We start from the raw sequence: 21,402 nt of genomic DNA, 5'->3' as shown, positions 1-21,402 counted from the left end.
AAAATGTTTTTATTTGTCTTTGACCCTTAATGCAGCTTACAAGAAATTATGCCCAGGAAATAATCAGAGAGAAGAGTAACAACATATAACATATCCATCTCTGTTACTTTAAGCACTGAAAAATTAGGAACAGCCTTGATGTGTTTCTGTATTCTTCTCTGTTTTATTCCCCTCCACCCCTCACACAAAGTTTCTACAATGGCCTTGTTAGTGTAATGAGAAAATACTTAGATATATTTTCTTAGCTGCCTTTTAAGTGAATATTAGCATTAAACATTAACAAAAATGGTTTCATTGGCTACATAATGCCTACCAGGAGTGATTTTATTCTCTGTTCAAGCCTTTGGCTCTCCAGTTCTGTCGCTGAATATGGTCATCAACCCTCTTGGTCCTCAGTGCCACTGTGGGGTGGGGTTAGGAAGGGTGAGGGCAGCTGCTGATACTTGAAGAAGTGAGGGAGGTGGCAGGGAACAGACAATGAAGAGTCCAGGAAGGAAAAGGAAAGTGAAGAGGGAGGATGGATATGAGGTGGGACCCATCAAAATCCCCAGTCCTTTCAAGTGACCATGAAACTTTTTTTTTTTTTAACTTGTTTTTGATCAATATATGTTTTCAAGTATCAACTTTATTCCACCAACTCCTTTTTACTCAATGTTTCTGGGTTACTGTCCTCTCTTTTCTTTATTACTGTTTTGAGTTCTCCATATTTATATTTCATCTTTCTCTTAACATTTGTCGTTCACCATTTCCTTTTTAAAATCTTATTTCCCTACAAAGAAATTAAATTATTTAAATGTCCCTTGCAACCAAGATTTAATTTTCCTTCTTAGGTATCTTGAAATTCTGCCCTTTTGTTATTTTTGCCTAGTAGTGACTTTTTCCATCAGCAGGAAGGAAAGCAGTCAATAAAAATCAATTGCTGACTCAATGGCTATATGGAGGGTTGACCATAATGCATATTGGAAATGCCTTTAAACCTTTTCCTGAATGGAAGGTGCCATGGCTTGTGTTTTATGGCCTTCTAATGGTGGACGGTAATCTCATTTCACATTTTCCCAAAGTGAAAACAGTACATTAGGGCAGCATAACAAGCACTGCAGATCAATATGGAGGCAGAGCTTTGCCCTCACAGATTAATCCAGGAAAAATGTACCAGAGGCTCCTCCAGGAAGTGGGAGACAATTATGCTGATTTCCACCCCTCTTTCCCCCTTTCTACTATCTAATCATCAATAAACGTTGAAATGTATACAAAAAGGATTTCAGAAGGGGTGTGTGTGTGTGTGTGTGTGTGTGTGTGTGTGTGTGTGTGTGTTTGTATACACGCATGCGTGTGCATGCGCACGCATCCACACAGGCCTACTGGACTCCCAGACAGGAAATCACAGGCCCTGGAAGTGAACAGTATTGATTTGTGGTGATAAAAGTATGTTTTGACACATTTCAAATCATAAATAACTCATGGACATTAACTTGCATGACTAATAGCTCAGTTCACTAAACGTTTATATACAACTTAAATTACCTCTTTCTAAGGAGTTCATAGTATTGAATGAATTATTCCATCGCCAATAGTTTCTTAAAAGAAAAAAAAACACACACTATCTTCTTTATGATGTACAGTATGTGGAAGCTCATTCTTTACAATCTTTTCCTGTATGTTAATAAGGAAGAGCTGAATATATGATTAGGATTGTTCTAGGCTTCTTTCCCTATCCTGCTTCCCCTGCTTTTAAATCTAAGATATATTAGAAGAATGATGGTCCGCAACACTAAGACAGACTATAAGCCTGTTTTCCCTTGAACTGTTATAGGCATTAGTCATATATTTGCTAGGTTCAGCTGACCTAGTGCTTGATTATATTTTATTCAATATTTATCCAGATATGTCTTGCTGTAGTCAGTCAGTTCATGGTATCTTCTCTTCAAAGCACATCTTTTTAGATGCTGATGTTCATGGTAGGGGATTAGGGAAATCCACGTCCAAAAAAAATTCTCATAGACATGTGAACTTTGAAATCTTAAAGAGAATGGAAACTCCAGGGATTGGATTTAAATTCTGTTCTTAGGTATTTGGCAGAGTAGGAAGGTAATGAATGAAAAAGTAAAAGCAATGTTATGTAAAATTTGTGGGATTATTTTTTTCCTGTGTGTCTACTTTCTTTAGAAGGTAGTAAGAAGTAAATTCCCTCAGGGACCAGTAACGTGGTTTGCATGTCAGTTTTCTGTTCTAGCAAAATCTGTGTTAGCTTAGTGTCTTGGATAAAAGTAATGAGACAAATCGTCACCCAGGGGTTTCCTTATTGATGAAAAATATTCCCCCTCTATTCTGTAGGGTTTTTTTTTAGAACCCATTTAATTTAAAATAATGCTATTTCAAGATTACTAGAGAAATAAAAAATTTAAATTTCAAAAAAAGAACTGATACGAAAGACTGGAAGCCTTTTGTACTAAACAAAACTAATTTGAAAAAATATAAATTCCTAGATTAAAAGTGATAATATTATGTATTTTTTCTGCGTGTATTTAGCCCTTATAATTCAAGTTCCTCTATGATCTTAACAAGAGTATTTTATTTTCATTTGTATAATTCATTCGGTTTATTTTGTTACGGTTTTTCAAGTGTGTATTTTAAGATTTTTGGAGGCATTTGTGTTTAGTACTGCATATTCACTGAAAGCAAAGATTTGTAAGTATAATTAGTAAAATTTTAGCCCAGAATTTAAAAATGTTTTTTTTCTCTACCCATTTATATTCTAAGCAATTTATCGCATGACTGCTAAAAGAGGTATCCATATCAATAGCTTAGGTCACAAAGAAAATAAGACAGTCCTTACTTCTTGGGATTTGCCTCCTAGTAGATGTAGGCTAGTAAATTACACCAGGCTACAGTGTCATCGGTGTTAAGTGGAAGGTGAAAGAAGCAGTAGAAGCAGCCAGTATGGGGTCAGTGGGGTCACCAAAAAGGGAGTGGTAGATAGATTCCACCCTGAATGGAGCGTTAGTGAAGCTGTCTAGAGAAGGTTACACTTCAATACTTAGCTCAACTATTGAAAGATGAGTAAGTATTTTCCAGATATATAGGGATGGGTGGGACTTTGGGAACAGAGCATGTCCAAACTCAAGAGCAGCATGAGCAAAGACATGAAGGGGCGTGTCTGGATCAAACCCTGAAAGTGGCTTGGTCAGGCTGTGGCAATCTGAGGATTGAAGGCTAAACGGCAGGCAGAAACCTGACCCAGAAGGACTTGCCTGTTGACCTTGCATTTTATTCAGAAAGCAGGAGGGAGAAATATGGTCTCAGATTTATATATTAGAAAGAACCTTCTGGAAGGCAGTAGTAGAGGGGCAAAGGCTAAGAGACAGACTAGCTTGAATCCAGGATATGAGTGATTACAAATTAATGTGATGACAGTGAGTACAGAGAAAGAGGACTAGACTGCTGGGTCTCGAACTGTGAGACTGACTAGATATGGGCATGGAAGAGAGAAGTTAGGGCTCTCAGGTTTCTGATTCGGCCTACTGGGCTGAAGAGTATCGGTGCCATCCACCTGGTTTAGGTGTGGGTTTGGGTGGGAATGTTACAACGTCCAGAGAGGCTCGTGGTGGTACCAATCACTGCAGCTCATTTCATAGAAGTCATTTACGTTACGTGTATTTTTATCATGGGAACTATTTTGGTATCTTTTTTTAAGGGTTGAAGAAAATTCCTTCTCAAACTTCGCTTCTACATTTGCAACATTTACATCTTATTGAATGTTTTATCCACTCTTTAGCCTTGATCTTTATTCTGATTGAAGAGCATTTGTCTCACGGGTTCCTGTTTTTGTTTTCAGGCGGTATGAGTTTCATCCTGTCTGTGCTGATCTGCAAGCCAAAATTCTTCAGTGTTACCGCCAGAACACCCAGCAGACCCTCAGCTGCTCTGATCTGGCCAACCAGTACATGCGCTGTGTCAATGAGGCCAAACAGGTGGGTGTGCAGGCCAAGCTAACTGGGGCACCAGAAGGAAGCAAGCCCAGCATCGTGGGGCAGTGGTAAGGACTGAGTGGGCTAATGTGTGTGGAAAAGCTTTATAAACCAAACTAGTCCTCATCATCAAGATTTGCTCTAACACGTCCATTAGGTGCTAATTAACCTCCATCCAGGTGGTTGTGGGAAGAGTCCATATTCTCCTTATATTTAACTCATTTATTTGCAGGAAAGAAAAAGATTCTTACTAAAATAATACTTTCTCCAGTTGCTTTGAACTTTTGTCGTCCACTGTATGGTAATTGTGTCCACAAGGTCATTGCCCCATATTTCTGGGCCACTACTCAAAAACAACAAAGAGGAAAGATACAAGTTAAAGGGTCTGTAAGCAGCAAGTACTCATGCAGAGAAACACGAAACATAAAGGATCGACAAAAAAACCTAAAAACAGAAAGCCATCTTTCAAGCCCTGTTCAGTCTTCTACCAATTGGTAGAGCCCGCTGGATTGAGCAGGGAAAGGGAGGCCAGAGATAGGATTTAGGCAACACTTTCCATCTCTTTTATATTCCTGCAGTCATTCTCTTCTCTTGAGCCCTCATTCCAGAATAATACGATGTCCACAGGACATGTGTTTTCTCTAATTCATGTGCTTTACAGAGCTAATGATAAACACTGAAGCAAATGATCATTTCTGGCCGGTCACATAATTGCCCATCATTTAACTGGTATCATAGTTGGATATAGGTTGTTCTGACAGATAGAAATTGTTGGAAACCGTGATTCTTTGTGCTGACAAACTCCCTAGAGTTGACCTTCTGACCCAACTAAATCTAGTGTTTGAGTTACACAGCATGCCTTTCTCCAGTCTAATTTGCTGTAGTTATAATAATGCCACTTACTGTATATTTCTAACACTATAAATATCTGATATTTATGGGAGGGTTAGTATTATCTGGGTAGCTAGAAAATAACATCAACACTAGTGGAAGAAAATACAATCAAGACTTATTAAAAGCCTCCGTTTTCTTTAAAAGCCTAGTGGCTTGAGGCTTTTGCTGTTTCTTGCTTGAAGCACCACCTGTGTGGCTCCTAGTAGCATTGCCAGCGATTCTTTTCTTTAAAGGTCTTTGGTAGAAGCAACGTCACTAATGTTATGTTAGTACATTTCATTTGTCAAAAACAGCTTCCTGATATGCTCTTAACAAGCCCCAGCCTTCACTACCAATACTAACTGAAGCACCTGGGACCTGCAAGCTTGACTCATGGATTTTTCTAACTTGATATTAGTGCCATATCGAGGTGGGGGTGGCGGTCAGTGCAAAGAATGGCTGTGACAAAGTGTATGTCTCTACCCCGGCATCCAGCAAGCATGCCTGTGTGCGCAGTGTGATTTGTAACATTACTGAAGTGGCGACTGAAAGGGTGTATGCAGTTGCCACTCCATCATGCCCGTCTGCACCTGGTCCCATGCTGTCAATGGCATATATTTATAGAATAAAACACTTTGTGAAAACGTCACATATGCCACACAGTACAGTAGGGAGTTCACACTGGGCAGATCTGGGTGTGTATACAAGCTTTGTCTTTTACTAACCCTGTGACCTTGGGCATTGATTCTTCTCATCTGCGAACTGGGGTGATGTTATCCCCAGTGTTGTGAGGATTAGGTTTGTATGAAGTATCCAGTAAATCTTATTTTTTCCTTTCCTCAGTTGTATTATTGCACGTTGAAACCACTGAACAGATCATCTCAAAGCACCAAATTATTACTAGTGATTCCTAGAGACCCCCCCCTCCCCCAATCTGCAATATAATTTAATATCCTTTTCAGCAGGTGTGTTTTGAGGTACGTGTTGTTTTCACAGCTCTTATATTCAAATATTAGGGAGTGTATAGCAGGTAATAATAATGAAAAATAAAAATCTAATAAAAAGATAGCTGTTCACATGACATTTTTATCCTAAAATGGGCAACACTGTAATGGGCAAGAAACAAGAAGCAGTGGTACCTTGTATTTCTGTAGGACTTTAGGTTTCAAGGTGATTTCACATCTATTCTCTTACTTCTTTTTATGACAACCGGAGATGTAAATAGAGATGCTTTTATTTTCACTGTTTTACAGTTGAAAGAACCAAAACCCAGGGAAGTTGTGACCGTAAATGTAACAACTAGACCAAGATATGCCTTGCCATAAAAACAAAAAGTTTTAAAATGGCGTTTGGTTTTTGAGTTGGGTGTGAGAAAGGACCTCCGTTATCCACTAATACAGAAATAAGGCAGTGAGAGAAAATGTGAACGATAATCACGAAGGGAAGAGAAAAAACAGGAATAACAAATTAAGTAGTAATAGAGACTTAAGATAACAAATAAGGTGGGATTATAAAGGCCATGAGCAAAGGTATAGCTCAGCACCGCCCTAGCTTTAGAGCATGCTCAAATGGCCACAGGGCATTAATAATCAGTATTTCATGAGCACTTTTCCTCTAATACTACCTTTCCCTTTCTCTCAATGTGAAATTAGTCTAACCTTGTGACCCCGACTCTGCCCATTGGTAGAAGGGGCTTCAGCAGTATAGGGTCCTAAGTGTCAATTGTAGCAGATCCTGACTCGTTACCTCCCCTTCTTATGTTCCCTTGTTAAATCCAAAGAACAGGCTAGGCGTGCTAATGTGGAAAATGGTCAACATGACAGCAACCCATTAGGTTGTGCTGTCCATTTCCGGCACAGTGCAAGACTTTTCCCCTTGGAATAATTCCAATAGCCAAATCCACTCCATTTTTAAATGACTCATAAGATTGGGCTTTCACTGGTTCCCTCGAGACATTGTTCTATAGACTAATAGATTTTACTGATTGGAAAATTTCCGGATATTCCTTGGCCTTACTTTTCCTTTCTCCAGCCACTTATTCACATCAGTCTTTCTTCAGCTATTCTTAAACAATTCCTCATGGGTTCATATGAGACATTTAGATTCTTATTTCCAGTATATTAAGTTACATGTTCTTCATAAGGGTAGAGAGATAATAAATTGCTATAATTATTATTTCTAAGACTTAAAAGCTACGGGCCAGCTATATGAGGTATATCTTTTAAAAATGTAGGAGGACATTGATTGATAGACTATTGTATCTTTTATTTCTCATACCTGCTTAGCTTCAGAGCTTTCTAGAAACTCTCCAAGATTGTATGACCTGATCTTACCATTAAAACCTGATTCCTATTCAATCTTGGTTCACCTACCTTACAGGAGACTACAGAAGATGGGAGAGAGATGGGGAGCCAGTGATACTTGCCACTAGTGGACCAAAATGGACCCAAGTTCTCTTTATCAAAAGGCGAGGAAGGGTATAGAGAGGGCCCCTCTCAGATCTGCATTGCTGTGTTCCTTGGGATCCCCCACCACCTTGCTGTTTTCTTGCAACATCTGGCTGCTTGGGGGATAGCATTCTTAAGGGGCAATTCAGAAAGTGTTTTCCCACCCCTGCTGCTGACAGAATGGTACAGAAGCTGGCTAGCCTCAGGGTGAACATTCTGTATTCACTGGAAGGCAGGGTTTATGGGAAAGTCTAGCTAATCTAGTAGCTAAGTAGCTGATCTAGTCATGGTGACCTGGGTTTCAGTTTCTTCTTTGGTAAATTGTGGGTTTGAACCAGGTGACCCATGAGGACCTTCTAGCTGTGATACTGTGGCACTAATTCTACTTCCCTGCATGAGAACAAGAGGCCACGTGCCCAGGAGCACACGTTTATGAGCACATTTCAGTCAAGAGACCTGTTCTGTTTGGGCAGCACCGCTGCTTTGGGGACCTCCAGCACTTGTGCCTCTGCCTCTTAGATTTTTTTGTCAGCCTTAAACTTTCACTCTAGAAGAGCAGCTGCCCTTCTCATTGGCCTGCCTGTTGCCTGGCCTCCCACAGCCATATACCCTTTCCTTGAAGCTCATACTCCTGACAGCCCCAGGGAAGCCAGGGTGGCAGAATGAACTAGGAGGGGGTAAAAACAGTTTCTCTAAGGCAGTGTACTGAAAAACAGCTATCTCAGCACTGCCTGGCAGAATGTAGCCTTCCAGATAATAAACTGCATTAGAAAATGCAGGCTCTCTCCCTCTAGCTGGCCTAGGCTCCCATGTGCAATGGCTTTAACCTTGTCCACCATGGATCATGGGTGGTAAAGGGAGTGTGGAGACAGAGCCAGGAAGCCAGGTCAGAAGAGCCGAGGAAAGACGGGGACTAAAAGCAAGGGCTGGACCCAGGAGATGCCAAGGGACAGAGGTCAGTGTGGAGCCTGGAGTCAGATGATGGAGGCCAGTCAGAGGGTAAACCATAGCAGAAGTGTAAATCAATAAGTGGGCAGTGGGTCAATAGCCAAGTAAGCAACTTAGTTGAAGGAAGGATCAAAATGAGGACATCTTGTAAGTGAGGCGATCCCCACCTTAAGCCAGTGCTTCCTTCTGGCATCATTGGGAACGTCAGAGAGCCACCCAGCTGTAGGGGGGGAGCGTGAGGTCAAGACCCTGATAAATGAGGCTGGGTCTTAATATGAAGTTACTTAAGCCCAATGCTAATGCACCCAGTTCTTCATTTCTAAAATACAAATGACGCCTCCTATCCATGGTTAGCCTCCAAAATTAAAAACTTAAAGATCGGTGCATATGATGGAATTTTTCATGGCAGGAAGCATCAGCCTTCTTTTAATAATTTTCTTTCTTTCTTTCTTCCTTTTTTTTTTTTTTTACATAATTTTTTTTAACATTTATTCATTTTGAAAGGCAGAGAGAGACAGTGCGAACGGGGGAGGGGCAGAGAGAGAGGGAGACACAGAAACAGAAGCAGGCTCCAGACTCCAAGCTGTCAGTACAGAGCCCGGCACAGAGCTCAAACTCACAGACCACGAGATCACGACCTGAGCCGAAGTCGGCCACTTAACCGACTGAGCCACCCAGGCGCCCCTTTTTTTTTTTTTTACATAATTTGTAAGTTTATTTATTTTGAGAGAGAGCGCAAGCAGGGGAGAAGCAGAGAGACAGAGAATCCCAAGCAGGCTTCACAATGACAGCCTGGAGTCCAGTGAAGGACTTGAACTCACAAACTATGAGATCAAGACCTGAGCTGAAATCAAGAATCAGATGCTTAACTGACTGAGCCACCAGGTGCCCTGGAAGTGTCAGCCTTCTTAAGGACATCGTGTTTTATCTCCCCCCGTAGTGGGTTTATGTTAGACCAGGGCTCAAATACTTCCGTTATTGGAGTGTGAAGAAGGCCTGAAACCCAGTAGTCACTGTTGCTTTTGAAATCATAGTTCAAAAAAACCCAGCGCTAGAGTAAGCTGTATTCTCTCATTGTTTTCAGACAGACTGTAAATAACATCCGAATGACTTAATAGAGCTGGATAGAGCTTAGTGATCATGTGACCTAATCCCATCTTTTCACTTGGAAAAAATATGCACTCAGAGTTTCGGTGATCATCTGCACATGGGGCAGAGTTCAGACCAGCACAGCCCATTCCTGATGCCTAACCCAGGGTGCTGTTTTCTATAATACCAGGTCTCAGACATGGGGGAACATCAAAATCAGCTGGGGAGTATATTTGAATGCACTTGCCTGGCCCCATCCCTGGAGATGATGGTTCAGAAGGTCTGAGGTTGGACCTGGACATCTGAAGTTTGAACAAATTCCCCAAGTAACTCTGTGCACCACAGTTTGACAAACATAGCTCTAGAGCACATTGGCCTAAACTGCATTCGAGGCCTTTGGCCTTCAGAGGTCCTGCTAATAAGAATAAGTCTTTGTTTTCCCTCTTGAGAGTTGAGGGGCTGCCACTTCCCATCACTGCCTGTCGGGTCCGAGCCATGTGGTAGAGCTCTAATCAGACCAACCCTGGGAACTGGTTCCTGGTTCAGCCTCAGGAACAAATTGGAAGAGGTCTTGGACAGAGGGCAGGAGCCTCTTAAAATGAAGTTATTTTCTCCCCTCCTGTTTTCTCCTTTGAAACTGTAGGTAGCCCTGGGTGAGGAGCTGGCAGGAGGGAGGAAAGAGGCACTGAACCAAGGCAACACGGTCCCCTGACCAGCTCGGGGTTGTAGCTAGATCCTCTTTCGGCCCTGCTGCTCAGTCACCCTGCTCTCTCCTGACCCACAGCAGGGGCCCCTCGCCTGATGTGGTTCTTCTGATGTCCACACACACCCACCTTCAGGGAGCACAAAGATAAATCAAGAAGGTTCATTCCCTGGGAAGACCTATGGGAGCATGTTTTTATTGTGTTTGAAGGCTTCTTTATCATCATCACCTAATGACATGTATTAATTGCCGAGCTGGGTTGCTCATATTCAGGATGACACGTGGGTGTTCCACAATAGATTTCCCGTCCTTCGGTGGGGCGGCCCTTCGGATTTGGAGTCACATCAAAGCAAACTAAATTCCAAACTTTAAGTGTGTTAACCCAGTCTCTTCTATCATAGGAACCCTTCTATCCTAGGAAAGTGGTTTCAAAACCACTTTCTGAGACTAATAGACACTTTACGATGTTTTCTTTTTTTTTTAATCTGGGTTTAATAGAAGAAATATTACCATGGTAATAGACTCCTTCTTCCTAATAGGCATTTCTTTTCTAGTGCTTATCCTTCAAGAGCTAGAACCGCAGTATGTTAGTGTTTTGTCTATTATTACAGCAAGTTGTGTAAACAGTTAATTACCTGTAACTTAATTTGCATATTACACAGAACATTTGTCACGGAAGGAATGAAACCAGATCCATGCGTGAAGCAGGATAAAGAACAGCCCTTGCTGGTCAGGGACAGACAGAGAGTGAGAACACAGTAAGTTAGCTAATCAGATTTTCAGGTGGTCAGGAGTGTGTGCTCGGTGCACGGGCAAGGCTCTCTGTGCTCCTCATAAATTGAATTTATTGATTACTTTTGCTTCTATCTCAGAGTCTCCTCGCTGTGTCTTCACCACTCTCTTTCTTTTACTCCCACTTTTCATGTCCCTCCTTGGTAAAAACTCAGGCATACCCAGACACATTCCCATTTTAGTTCTCCCCTGTAAGCCTTCCCGCTTCCATATCCAGCTTCAGGGGGGCTGTTGAAATCTTGGCGAGATGTTGGGTGAGCTCAAGAGACAAGCACTCTGAATGGTATCTTTAAAACACACACACACACACACACACACACACACACACACACACACATTTTTATTCTCTTCATGGGTATTGTTCAGCAATCCAGGGTTGCCATAATTCTTCTTAAATATATTGAGACATCCAGTAGCTGACACACGGCTGTGATAGTCAGCCCCTTCAAGAAAGCTATGATTCAGAAAACAGTTGATGAGATGACTGTGTAACAAAAATATTTGAGGAAAACAGTTAAGATCATATTAATAAATGGAAATGACAAGCAATCTTTGGTCTCCAAGGGCACTGCTCTTGTCTGATGGTGCGAGCTGCCAGCTGTTCCTTCCTCGGTGGCTGGGATCAGGAAAAGACTTGGGGAGAGAGCAGTCTTGATGCCTGAGCCGTCCCCTCCTTTTGGTAGTTTACCCAGCTGTTTTTAAAAGGGGTTTCTGCAGGCCCATATACGTGAATGATGAGCAAATGCGAGGAATTTCTTTCTCCACATTAAGATGAAGTGTTAGCAGTTCCTTAAATGAAGGAAGCAATTTTTTTTATAACTTGCAGATCTTCTCCCTGATTCTTCGGGGAATTTCCTATGTTAATTTATGCAGTGTTAAATTTATGCAGCGTTGAAATTCAGCCCAACAGCAGCTACTTACAGAACCGATACAGAGATTGTGGGAGAACCTATAAGGTGACACTAAATGACACAGACCTTTCCAGGCCTTGGGATCCCTCCAGCCAGAGGTCCTCAGGCCTGGGTTTTGAGCAGGTTTTATTGCATAGTTACAATACAGTAATAACAGAGTGTTTTGCCAGTCTAGTTTTTAAAAAATTTCAACTTGACATTGTATTTATTGCTGTCTCTGACCAAAGTGAGCAGGTTTTGTACCGACCTCTGCCACCGTTTGGTGGCATCTGAGTGCCACTACAGTTTACAGCCTGTGTGTAGACCAGCCCTAGACCTTCCCTTGTTCTTGTGTCTTCAAGGAGCCACCCGTGAATTAGCTGAACTGCTGTGCTATCTTTGAAAATTAGAATTTTAATACATGTAGCAGGCCATTCTGTGAATGTGGTGATTTCTCTGTTTTGTACTTGCTCCAAAATGTTCCTGTTCGTATTTTTGTCAGACTGGCCCCACTGATCCTCAAACCAGCCATGGCCTCTCTTGTCTCTCTTAAATTTAAGAGAGTCCAGGGGCGCCTGGGTGGTTCAGTTAGTTGAGCATCCAGCTTCAGCTCAGTTCATGATCTCACAGTTCATGAATTCAAGCCCTGCGTCAGGGTCTGTGCTGATAGCTCGGAGCCTGGAACCTGCTTCGGATTCTGTGTCTCCCTCTCTCTCTGCTCCTCCCCTGCTCACACTGTGTGTGTCTCTCTCTCAAATATAAGTAAAGATTAAAAAATACATATTTAAAAAAAATTTTTTTTTTCAACGTTTTTATTTATTTTGGGGACAGAGAGAGACAGAGCATGAACGGGGGAGGGGCAGAGAGAGAGGGAGACACAGAATCGGAAACAGGCTCCAGGCTCCAAGCCATCAGCCCAGAGCCTGACGCGGGGCTCGGACTGCGAGACGTGACCTGGCTGAAGTCGGACGCTTAACCGACTGCGCTACCCAGGCGCCCCAAAAAATACATATTTTTAAAAAATTTTAAGAGAGTCTGAAATTCTTACATAATCTGGCTAAAAAATTACCCTTATGTGTTTGGATGGCGTTGCAGGAAGAATAGTAAGATTCCCTAGACTCTGGAAGAACTCTTTAGCTATTGCTTTAATTACATTGTGGTCAGTGCGGATTATTTTGCAACATTTGAAGAGAGTAACACGTTGTCATATAGTGATCGTAACCATAAGACCTAAACTGTAGTATGAGGCACAGCCATGTAATCTTGACCAGGAAGATAATTGCTTAAAGTTCCCATTGGTATGTTGAAGAAAGTAGTGAGTGTATAACTCCAAAGTGCAAAATGGCATCACTCATAAAGTGATCATTTTCTTCGGCAATTAAATGCCTTTCGATGGGCTCGGTATAAATCTGCTTCATACTGACTTCTACTTTATATTAACGTGTGATGTTGTGGTGAGGTCATCTATATATCTGGAATCCATGGTTTCCTGTCCAAGTAGTTGGACATGTGGTTGTTGTCTCATACAGATCAAGCCTCAAGTGGGTGAGGATAAATGAGATGCTGTGATACTGGGACATTGTCTGGTCTGACTCTTACATCGTAGGTGCTCAACTTTTAATTTTTCCAAAGGAAGCAGAGCTTATGTGAATGCTGGGTTTAAGAGAGAACTCATGGTTCAGTGCTTGTTTTCCAGACAGCTCTGCTGAGCAATCCTCTGCTTTATCTGTGTTGTCTTTCCTGTTTTCTCTAGATGCATCTGGCTTTTCTAATTTACTTCCTCCTTGAATGTATCATCTTTATGACCATTTCTATGTGTTCTCTCTAAACTCGTTTGCCTGCTTTCATATCTGTTCTTTTGTGCTCTGTGGCCATCGCCTTAGAAATGTGTAATCCAGGATGAGTTAGGATAATCCTTAGGATAATCTATCCATCCTGTGCTTTTGTGAGCCAACATGCTCTCTTATTTGTCCTTCCACTCTTTTTGTTCTGCTCCTCTATTTCAGTCATCATTCTTCATCTTTGGCCTTAAATCTTTATCTCTAAAGACTGTTGACATCTCTTTTCAAGTTTGCAACTTCCTTCTAGACATTTCCATCTGGGATTTTTTACAAACCCCAAATTTAAGTCACCTTCCTCATTCCCAAACTGGCTCCTCCTACTGTTTTCTCTTTCTGTTGGTGGCACCACCATTGTCTCTGTCACTGAGGATCACCATACCTTTGGTATCACCACCTCTCTTTTCCTTCCCCTGTCTTTTTATGAGTTCTCTCCATTTCTCATCCCCACCCTTGCTTGATTCCTAATCTGCCTCCACCCTGGTCTTCTTCACTCCAGACTCTTATCTCTTGGATCCATTAGGCCATGGACATCAGGGGAACCTTCCTAAATGGCATTTTCCTATTTAAAGACATGTTGGATTCTCAGGTTTTTTCCCAGAGGCCAATAGGAAGTATCTTTGCCAGGCTTTTCCTCTAGCTCTGCTCATCTGTCTCCTCTGCCCCCCACACATACTGGGCTTTCTCCTACCTCCGAATTGTTGCCGCTGCTTCCTGCCCTCACCCCTCCTCAACCTACTCCTGGACCTTCTGTCTAGCTTCTGAAAGACTCTGAAAGATGGTCTGAAAGGTCTCATAGAAGCCTCCTCTGACCACTCCAGCTCTAGAGAGTTCTCTTCTTCTGAATGAGGCAGAACCACTCACTCCTCTTTTAAACTGTTACCTTCTCTGGAAGGATACCCAAGAAACTGGGAAACAGGCGGGAGGCAAAAATTATTTTTTCTCTGTATTCTTTTATCTTGAATAAATACTTGAATCTTGAATTTTATACTGTGTGTATGTATTACTTATTCAATAAAATCAACTTTTAGCATGTATTTAGCAAGTAAGTTTTTTAAAATAGCCAATTATTACATTATATTACACCTTAATTTTCCATGGGCGTGTCTATTGGTTTCCCTGTAACACCTCACTCAGTCTAGTGATTACCTAGTGGGAACTCAGTTAAGAGCTAAGTGAGTAAATGGCTGGAAGCATGAGGGATCTGGGGAAGAAAGTGTGAACAGATGAGCTAGAGGCAACCTAGCCTCTTCTTCCTAAGTAATTTCAAAACTATATGGGAAAGCATCACTTTTGTCTTTTAAAGCTTCCTAAGAATGGAGAGAGTATATATCTTCTGTCCTGGCTAGTTAGAGAGTTTTAATCTGATACTTGAGAATTCTTCCCATTTACCACCCCGTACCCCCATTCACAAAAATAAATAAATAGAATATAGGGGCCATTTTTGCAATTTGGGAATAGATACTTATCTTTGTAGCTCCATCCAGCCTTATGGACTCAGGAACATCTGCATTCTGCCTGGAGTGAGCAGAGATTTCTGGGAGAGATTCTTACCCTCTCAGAACCTTTGGGGTTTAACCTCCACTCCACCCCAGTCCCTGTGGCCACCAGAAATACTCCCACACATTTCCAGATGTCCCTAGTAGTGAGAGAACACACATGTCTGGCACTCCCAACCCCCGACCCCGCAGTCCAGACCATGCTCACTCTTAAGGTTCAGCTTGGTATGGTGGTGCGGGTGGGGTCATTTGGAGATTATACATGATTAAGCAGTGGTGTTCTTTAAAGGTAATAATATTTTGAGACCATGGAGCATACACCTTGTTTTTTCTGTTTTTGAGTATATCTTTGTAAAGTAATACAAATAGTACTAAATAGTTACTGCCATTTTTCGGTCCCTCCTGCTAAAACCCATGTTTTCTCTTTCTCTTGCAGAGCATGCTTGAGAAGGGAGGATAAACTCAACTTTTAGAACAAGCAAAACTCCTCAACGTTAATTCCAGAGGCGGAACATTTTTTTTTTTTTCCTAGTGAGAAAGTAACCCATTTAAAGAGAAGACGATTAAAGAGAAGCACCAGAGAACAGATTCAGCTGAAGCACATCCCAGTTTGAGTAGCTGCAGTGTGAAAAGCCGAGGCCTAGATCAGGTATCTGCCAGCAAGGACACTGCAGTGTTAGTCAACCCATTTATGACCATTAAAAGAGAAAGGCACCCCCTCCACCTTTTTAACTTTCTATTCTTACCAGGCTCCGTGGTTTGGTGAACGTTCACCAAACAAAGCTGGGGTCTGGGATGGTGGGGGGCAGAAGGGGGGACAAAGGTAATTAGAGTGGGGAGGTGGGAGGGGCACCAAACCTCCCTCTCCGCCCAGCGGTGCTGGGTAGAATTGTCTAGGCTGTGGCACGTTGTTTTTCTCTTGTTCCTTTCTCCCCTTACTATATAAGAGCTACTTCATTTTAACTTATTATAGTGATCATGTAAGTAAGACAAAAAGGAGAGAAAAATGTACCTCTTTTACTGGAATGATGTTTATGATTACAAGTGAAATAAGGCATTTTTTATCCTCATAAAGGCAACCTTGGCTTATACAACCTCTTCTCGATCATGAATACTGACATCTTTACTTCACTCACTATCAATAATAAATATATTTTCCGACGAAGACTGGCATTGTAGCCTGGGGCCTCGCGTATTCCTTTCGTTGGGTTAGATGCTTATGCATAAGGGAATTGAGTTGATTTATATTGTTATTAATTTGCATTTGTGCTGTACCTTTCCTCTAAAAAGCTCCAAAGCACTTTGCAGAGCCTCAGTCAAGAGATTCCTCTAACTTGCCTCTCAGCTAGGTAGGATTCAGTAAGATCTTTACAAATTGCATGAACCTTCCTGTCTATGGGATGACTTAAGTCACCCCGCCTGGGGCAAGAACTAGATAAGCTCGGTTACTAATGTCTGACCCTGCAATACTATGAAAATGTTAAAACAAACAAACAAACAAAAAACCCCAAAAAACAACCTTGCAGTTTTTCCTCTTTCCAGTTTCATTGAAACTTCTTGATTATAACTCCTTTTTCTACCAGAGGATTGGTGCTTCCGTCGTGGATTTTGGTAAGTTGGAAGTTAGTGTTCACACAGAAGCATTCTAATGGAAAGGTCCTTGCGGGATACACATGGAAAAGAAACTGCCAGTGCTCCGCGGGGTCACCTAAGTATCTTTTGTCATGTAGAAGTTTTATTCCGTTTTTATTTTGGTACAGAAAGCGAATTTAGCAAAATGAGTAAGAATACAGGCTCTGGAATAAGGAGCATGTGCATTCGGATGGTGGCGCTGCTTCTTACGACCTTGGGACTAACAAGTCACATAAGCGTACAGATCCTCTGATTCTTCAACTGGAAGCAGATGGAAATTGAAGACCCTGCCTCGTAGGCTCCTGGTGAACAGTCCGAATGCTTGCCACATTCATTCAGTCCGGCCCAGTATATGCTGTCGTCGGTTTGTGTGATTACTTAGTAAACAGGTATTTGGAGTTGGGAGCGTGGAAAGAATATCCACATTCCCAGATTGCCTTTTACTTAGAGGCAGTCAGGATGAACTCGTGTTGGGAAATTTCAACCAACCCCCATATATGTAAGTGTGGCGTCTTCGTTCCTCTTAATTCCCGAGTTGGCTCCATTTGAATGGCATCTTCGTGTACCCTTATGGACACACACTGTGGACCTGATGTTGATTCTGAGTGATGTTGGTGACTCTCCTACCATAATCACTGAGAGGCTCTGTGATTACTGTTTAATGAAGGTTTGGGGGCTTTGTTTGTTTGTTTGTTTTTGTTTTGGTTTGGTTTTTTTTTTTTTTTTTGCTTTCTTAATGATGCAAAATAAGTTGAACTCACTTAAGTGTGAATGGAGGAAGCATGGGTAACTTGAGCAGCACATTTGGCCGCTGTCAGGATGGGATCCAGGTAACTGCCTGGGAAAAAGATAGGTACACAAAAACAAGTGTTTATGCAGTGACTTGCTGTCGTGTTTGCAAATCAGCTAACTCACAAACTCCCTCCTATACTGTTTTGTTTTGCAATTAAGAGCCAAGAACTTGGCACATCCCAGGCTGCCAGTATTGTCGCTGGCAGAGAAATGCAGCACTGAAGAATCCAGCATTTCAAGCTGGTTAAATACAATGAGAACGGGAGGGTGGTTTGTCAGATTATTAATTTATTATTCTGATAAACATGACAGTACAAGGGGGAAAGATACCACTTTGGGGGAGATAAAAGAGATGATGCCTTTTCTGCACCTTTGGAGAGCTCCCTGCTGACTGCATCACAGCTCTGTTCAGGTCACTGTTGACTTTAGGACAGGTGCCTGGGAAGAATGTTGTGATTTATGAGCATCACGGGAGTGACCTGCTCCAATCAGTTTCTCCATGAGGTAGAGCACACCTTGAATCACAGTAGATGAGCTCTCAAAATCAAGAAGAATAGAGTATCCTAAAAGTTGGTCACAGTAGCAAATGTCTTCTAGAAGACAGCTGGGTCAGACCAGTACAAAGTCCTCTCTTTGAAGAGTTGGTAATTTATTACAGAAAACTTGCCAACATGTGATAGCTAAAAAAAATTATTGGCTAATTGTCATTAATAGCAAATGTGGACTGCTAAAAGCCAGATGCTTGTGGCCTGCTGGTCAACCAATGAGACTCTGTAGCAGCTCTGAGTTGTATTCTGCTTAGAACTGAGCAAGCAGCCAGATGGCTTTAGTTTCTCTGGCTTAGGAGCTGGGAACCTGTGGTTCTTAGCTTGATGTCTTTTAACCCACGTATATAATTGCTTTTGCCAGAAACTCACAGGATAATTCTCTTTTCCCCATTTCGGTGAGCTGTTGGAGCTGACCCTTTCAAGATTTAAGAATTAGAGCAGGTGAAGAACAATCGAAAGGGTAGCAGTAACTTACTGTGATTCAGACCAAGTGAACTGAAAACCAGGAGTTTGTTTTGAGTTAATATTCTTGAAAAGCTAACACTTTTCTTTTAGAGAGAGAGCGTGTGAGTTGGGGAAAGGGGCAGAGGGAGAGGGAGAGAGAGACAGAGAGAGAGAGAGAGAGAGAGAGAGAGAGAGAGAGAGAATCTCAAGCAGGCTCTGCCCTCAGCATGTAGCCCGACGTGGGGCTCAATCCCACAACCCTGGGATCATGACCTGAGCCAAAACCAAGAATCGGACGCTCAACTGACTAAGCCACCCAGGCGCCCCAAAAAGCCAATACTTTGAATGAATGAATTCATAATCCATTCTGTCACTGAGCCCCTACTTGGGGCTTCATGCCCTTCTCATCCATTTCTCTGCTTGCCCCCTCTGTCTTTTCCATATGTGTTTCCTCTTCTAGCTTCTTCTGTCTCTTTAAACTTCTCTCACCCTACTTGGCCTTTCAGGTCCAGCTCCTGGGAGGTGTTATTATGAGAGTGCCGAGGGCATTATCTTGGCGGCAGAGTCTTGGGCTCTTACTCTGCTTCTGCTGCTCTTGCCATTTGGGGCAAGTCATTTCTCAGGTTTTTCACTGTACCGTCTCTCTGTCTCTCTCTCTCTCTCTCTCTAGACATAGACATAGATAGATATTTCTTGTTGTATTCTCTCTCTCTCTCTCTCTCTCTCTCTCTCTGTCTCTCTCCAGGTATTTCTAGCCTCAGTATTGCTGGAAGAACCACACCCCTCCTCCCCACTCCCCTCCCCCCCAAGTTGAATTACTTTAGGAAAGTTGTCATCTGAATCAAGTCTTCCACTTTTCCTATCAGTTGTCTTGAACCTTCCAAATAGACCTGCAGCCTTATTCTTGTTTTTAGCTAAGCTCCGTGCCCAATGTGGGGCTCAGACTCATGACTCTGAAGGTCAAGAGTTGCACGCTCTACTGTCTGAGCCAGCCAGGTGCCCTAGACCTGCAGCCTTCTTTGGACCATGATTATATGCCCTGTATTTATGGAATAATCCAGTATTAAGCCCAGTTTATTTATTTATTTTTAATGTTTGTTTATTTTGAGAGAGTGTGCATGCACGTGAATGGAGGAGGGGCAGAGAGAGAGAGAGAGAGAGAGAGAGAGAGAGAGAATCCCAAGCAGGCCCTGAGCTGTCAGTCCAGAGCACGACACGGGGCTCAAACTCACAAACTGTGAGATCATGACCTGAGCCAAAATCAAGACCCGGACATTTAACCAACTTAGCCACCCAGGTCACCCAAGCCCAGTTTAGATTCAAAACATATGGTCACCATATTTATGGCTTTTCATTTAAGTTAACTGAAACTGTTAAGTTCCCAAAACTCCCTCAAAGCAAGTCCACATTAATGGAATGCCTCAAACCTCTTGAAGTGAGTGTGATTGGGCAAGGCCTCCATACACCAGAGAGTTTCCAATGCAGACAAGCTGGACTTCCCTCACCTATTTATTCCTACATGATCTCCCGGCTCCCTCTCCTGGGAGGATCCCTACTGAGCTGTGGTCACTGTCCCTTGGCCGAGAAAGCAGTGTGCTTTGAATATAACTGTCTTCAAAGTAAGTTACCTTTCCATAATGGCTTTTAAATGCAAATGTGGGAACCAGAGGTCAGTGGCCAGTTGGCAGGGTTCCTACCGCTGCTCTGCTCTTGCTATGCCTCTCCTTCCTGGGCTTCGTCCTGGCATACAGAACAGCCTTCCCTGGGCCTAGAGCCTCCTGCAGTGCCCTTCCTGTCAGGCCTGCCCACTGACCAGGCTGCTGCTAGGCTCTCCTCAGTGGCCGCAGCACAGGTTGCTAGCCTGTGCTCACTCTGTCTGGCAAATATATGAAATCGGGGTTGAGGGCCAGGTGACTGGGGCCAGCTGCTCATTATCCGCCTGTGCAGCCCAAGGTAAAACCATTTTCTTCATTTCGTAGCCACAGGCTGCTTCCCTCAGTCAGCATCAAACCAGAAACCGAATGCCAGCCAGCCTGCAGATTTCAGCTTTGCTTTGTCTCTCTTCCTGAGGCAATGTACACCCTAGCCTCAGAAATTCGTCCACAGAGTCATTGAAAATACTCTTCAACATAGGGTCAAAGTGTCCGTGTCGTCTTATTTCCAGCTTGGAAGACAGGCTGCAGAGCAAGCACCCGTGACTCTGCTTTAGCTGAGGGTGAATGGGACGGCCGCTCACCTGCTGGTGAGAGTTTATTTTGAATTACCTTGGTGTTCTTAAAATGCCTTTGCAGCAGCCGCATGTTCAGTGTGAACCCCAAATAAAAGAGCCCACACTCATCACTCTCGGGTGTATAACACAGCACTTGGAAATCTCAGTAGCTAAGGCAAAAGGTGATTTTCTTCTATTAGAAATGAATTTACCAGTGAAGTTAGAGAGATGTTAGTGTGTAGAAGCAGAAGAGGAATTACGGATCCCCATTGCGTGATGCTCTTTCAGGAACATCAGAAGTTACTGTCCTGAGTTTGTATACCCACTTACAGCTTCCTCCTCAGTGTAGGAGTGGCTTGTTCATCACCTTGTGGATCTACCCGCACCACTCTGCTCACCACTGCTGCATTCTCTTCCACCCCGGGGGAGGTGGTTTTCAGCCACAGTGCCATGCCACACTGGCATTGACTAAATCATCCACACATTGATGCAGCAGAGCCTACCTTTGTGCCCTAGGCACTGTCCCCCGAGTCAGGGATACAGGGATCAACGTGATAGAGAGGGTCCTGGCCTCTCGGAGTTTACACTGGGTGGGGGGTAGGGGAACTGAACAATAAACCCAATGGCAGGGCAAGGACTAGAGAGTTCAGGGAGAGGGAAGAGGGCTTTGGAAGGCGGGGTGATTGGTACTATGTAAGCTTGAGTGGTGAAGATAGCTAGAAAGAGGTGA

The 21,402-nt window shown here is 42.8% G+C and overlaps 1 protein-coding gene across 4 annotated transcripts in view; it reads left to right on the top strand.

Moving 5' to 3' along the window:
* CHCHD3 (coiled-coil-helix-coiled-coil-helix domain containing 3) overlaps positions 1 to 16,220 on the top strand; it is a 281,233-nt gene extending 265,013 nt beyond the window's left edge. For all 4 annotated transcript variants that reach the window (XM_023250578.2, XM_023250579.2, XM_019825818.3 and 1 more), the window contains 2 exons: positions 3,836 to 3,971; positions 15,484 to 16,220. In XM_023250578.2, coding sequence (XP_023106346.1) covers positions 3,836 to 3,971; positions 15,484 to 15,520 — 173 coding nt within the window. In that variant the 3' untranslated portion in view covers positions 15,521 to 16,220. The remainder of the gene's footprint in view (positions 1 to 3,835; positions 3,972 to 15,483) is intronic.
* Positions 16,221 to 21,402: the final 5,182 nt, after the last annotated feature.

The sequence above is a fragment of the Felis catus genome, chromosome A2, assembly GCF_018350175.1.
Source record: "Felis catus isolate Fca126 chromosome A2, F.catus_Fca126_mat1.0, whole genome shotgun sequence".
NCBI lineage: Eukaryota > Metazoa > Chordata > Mammalia > Carnivora > Felidae > Felis > Felis catus.
Note: the sequence above shows the minus strand (reverse complement) of the source record. Positions and strands in the feature narration are given on the sequence as shown.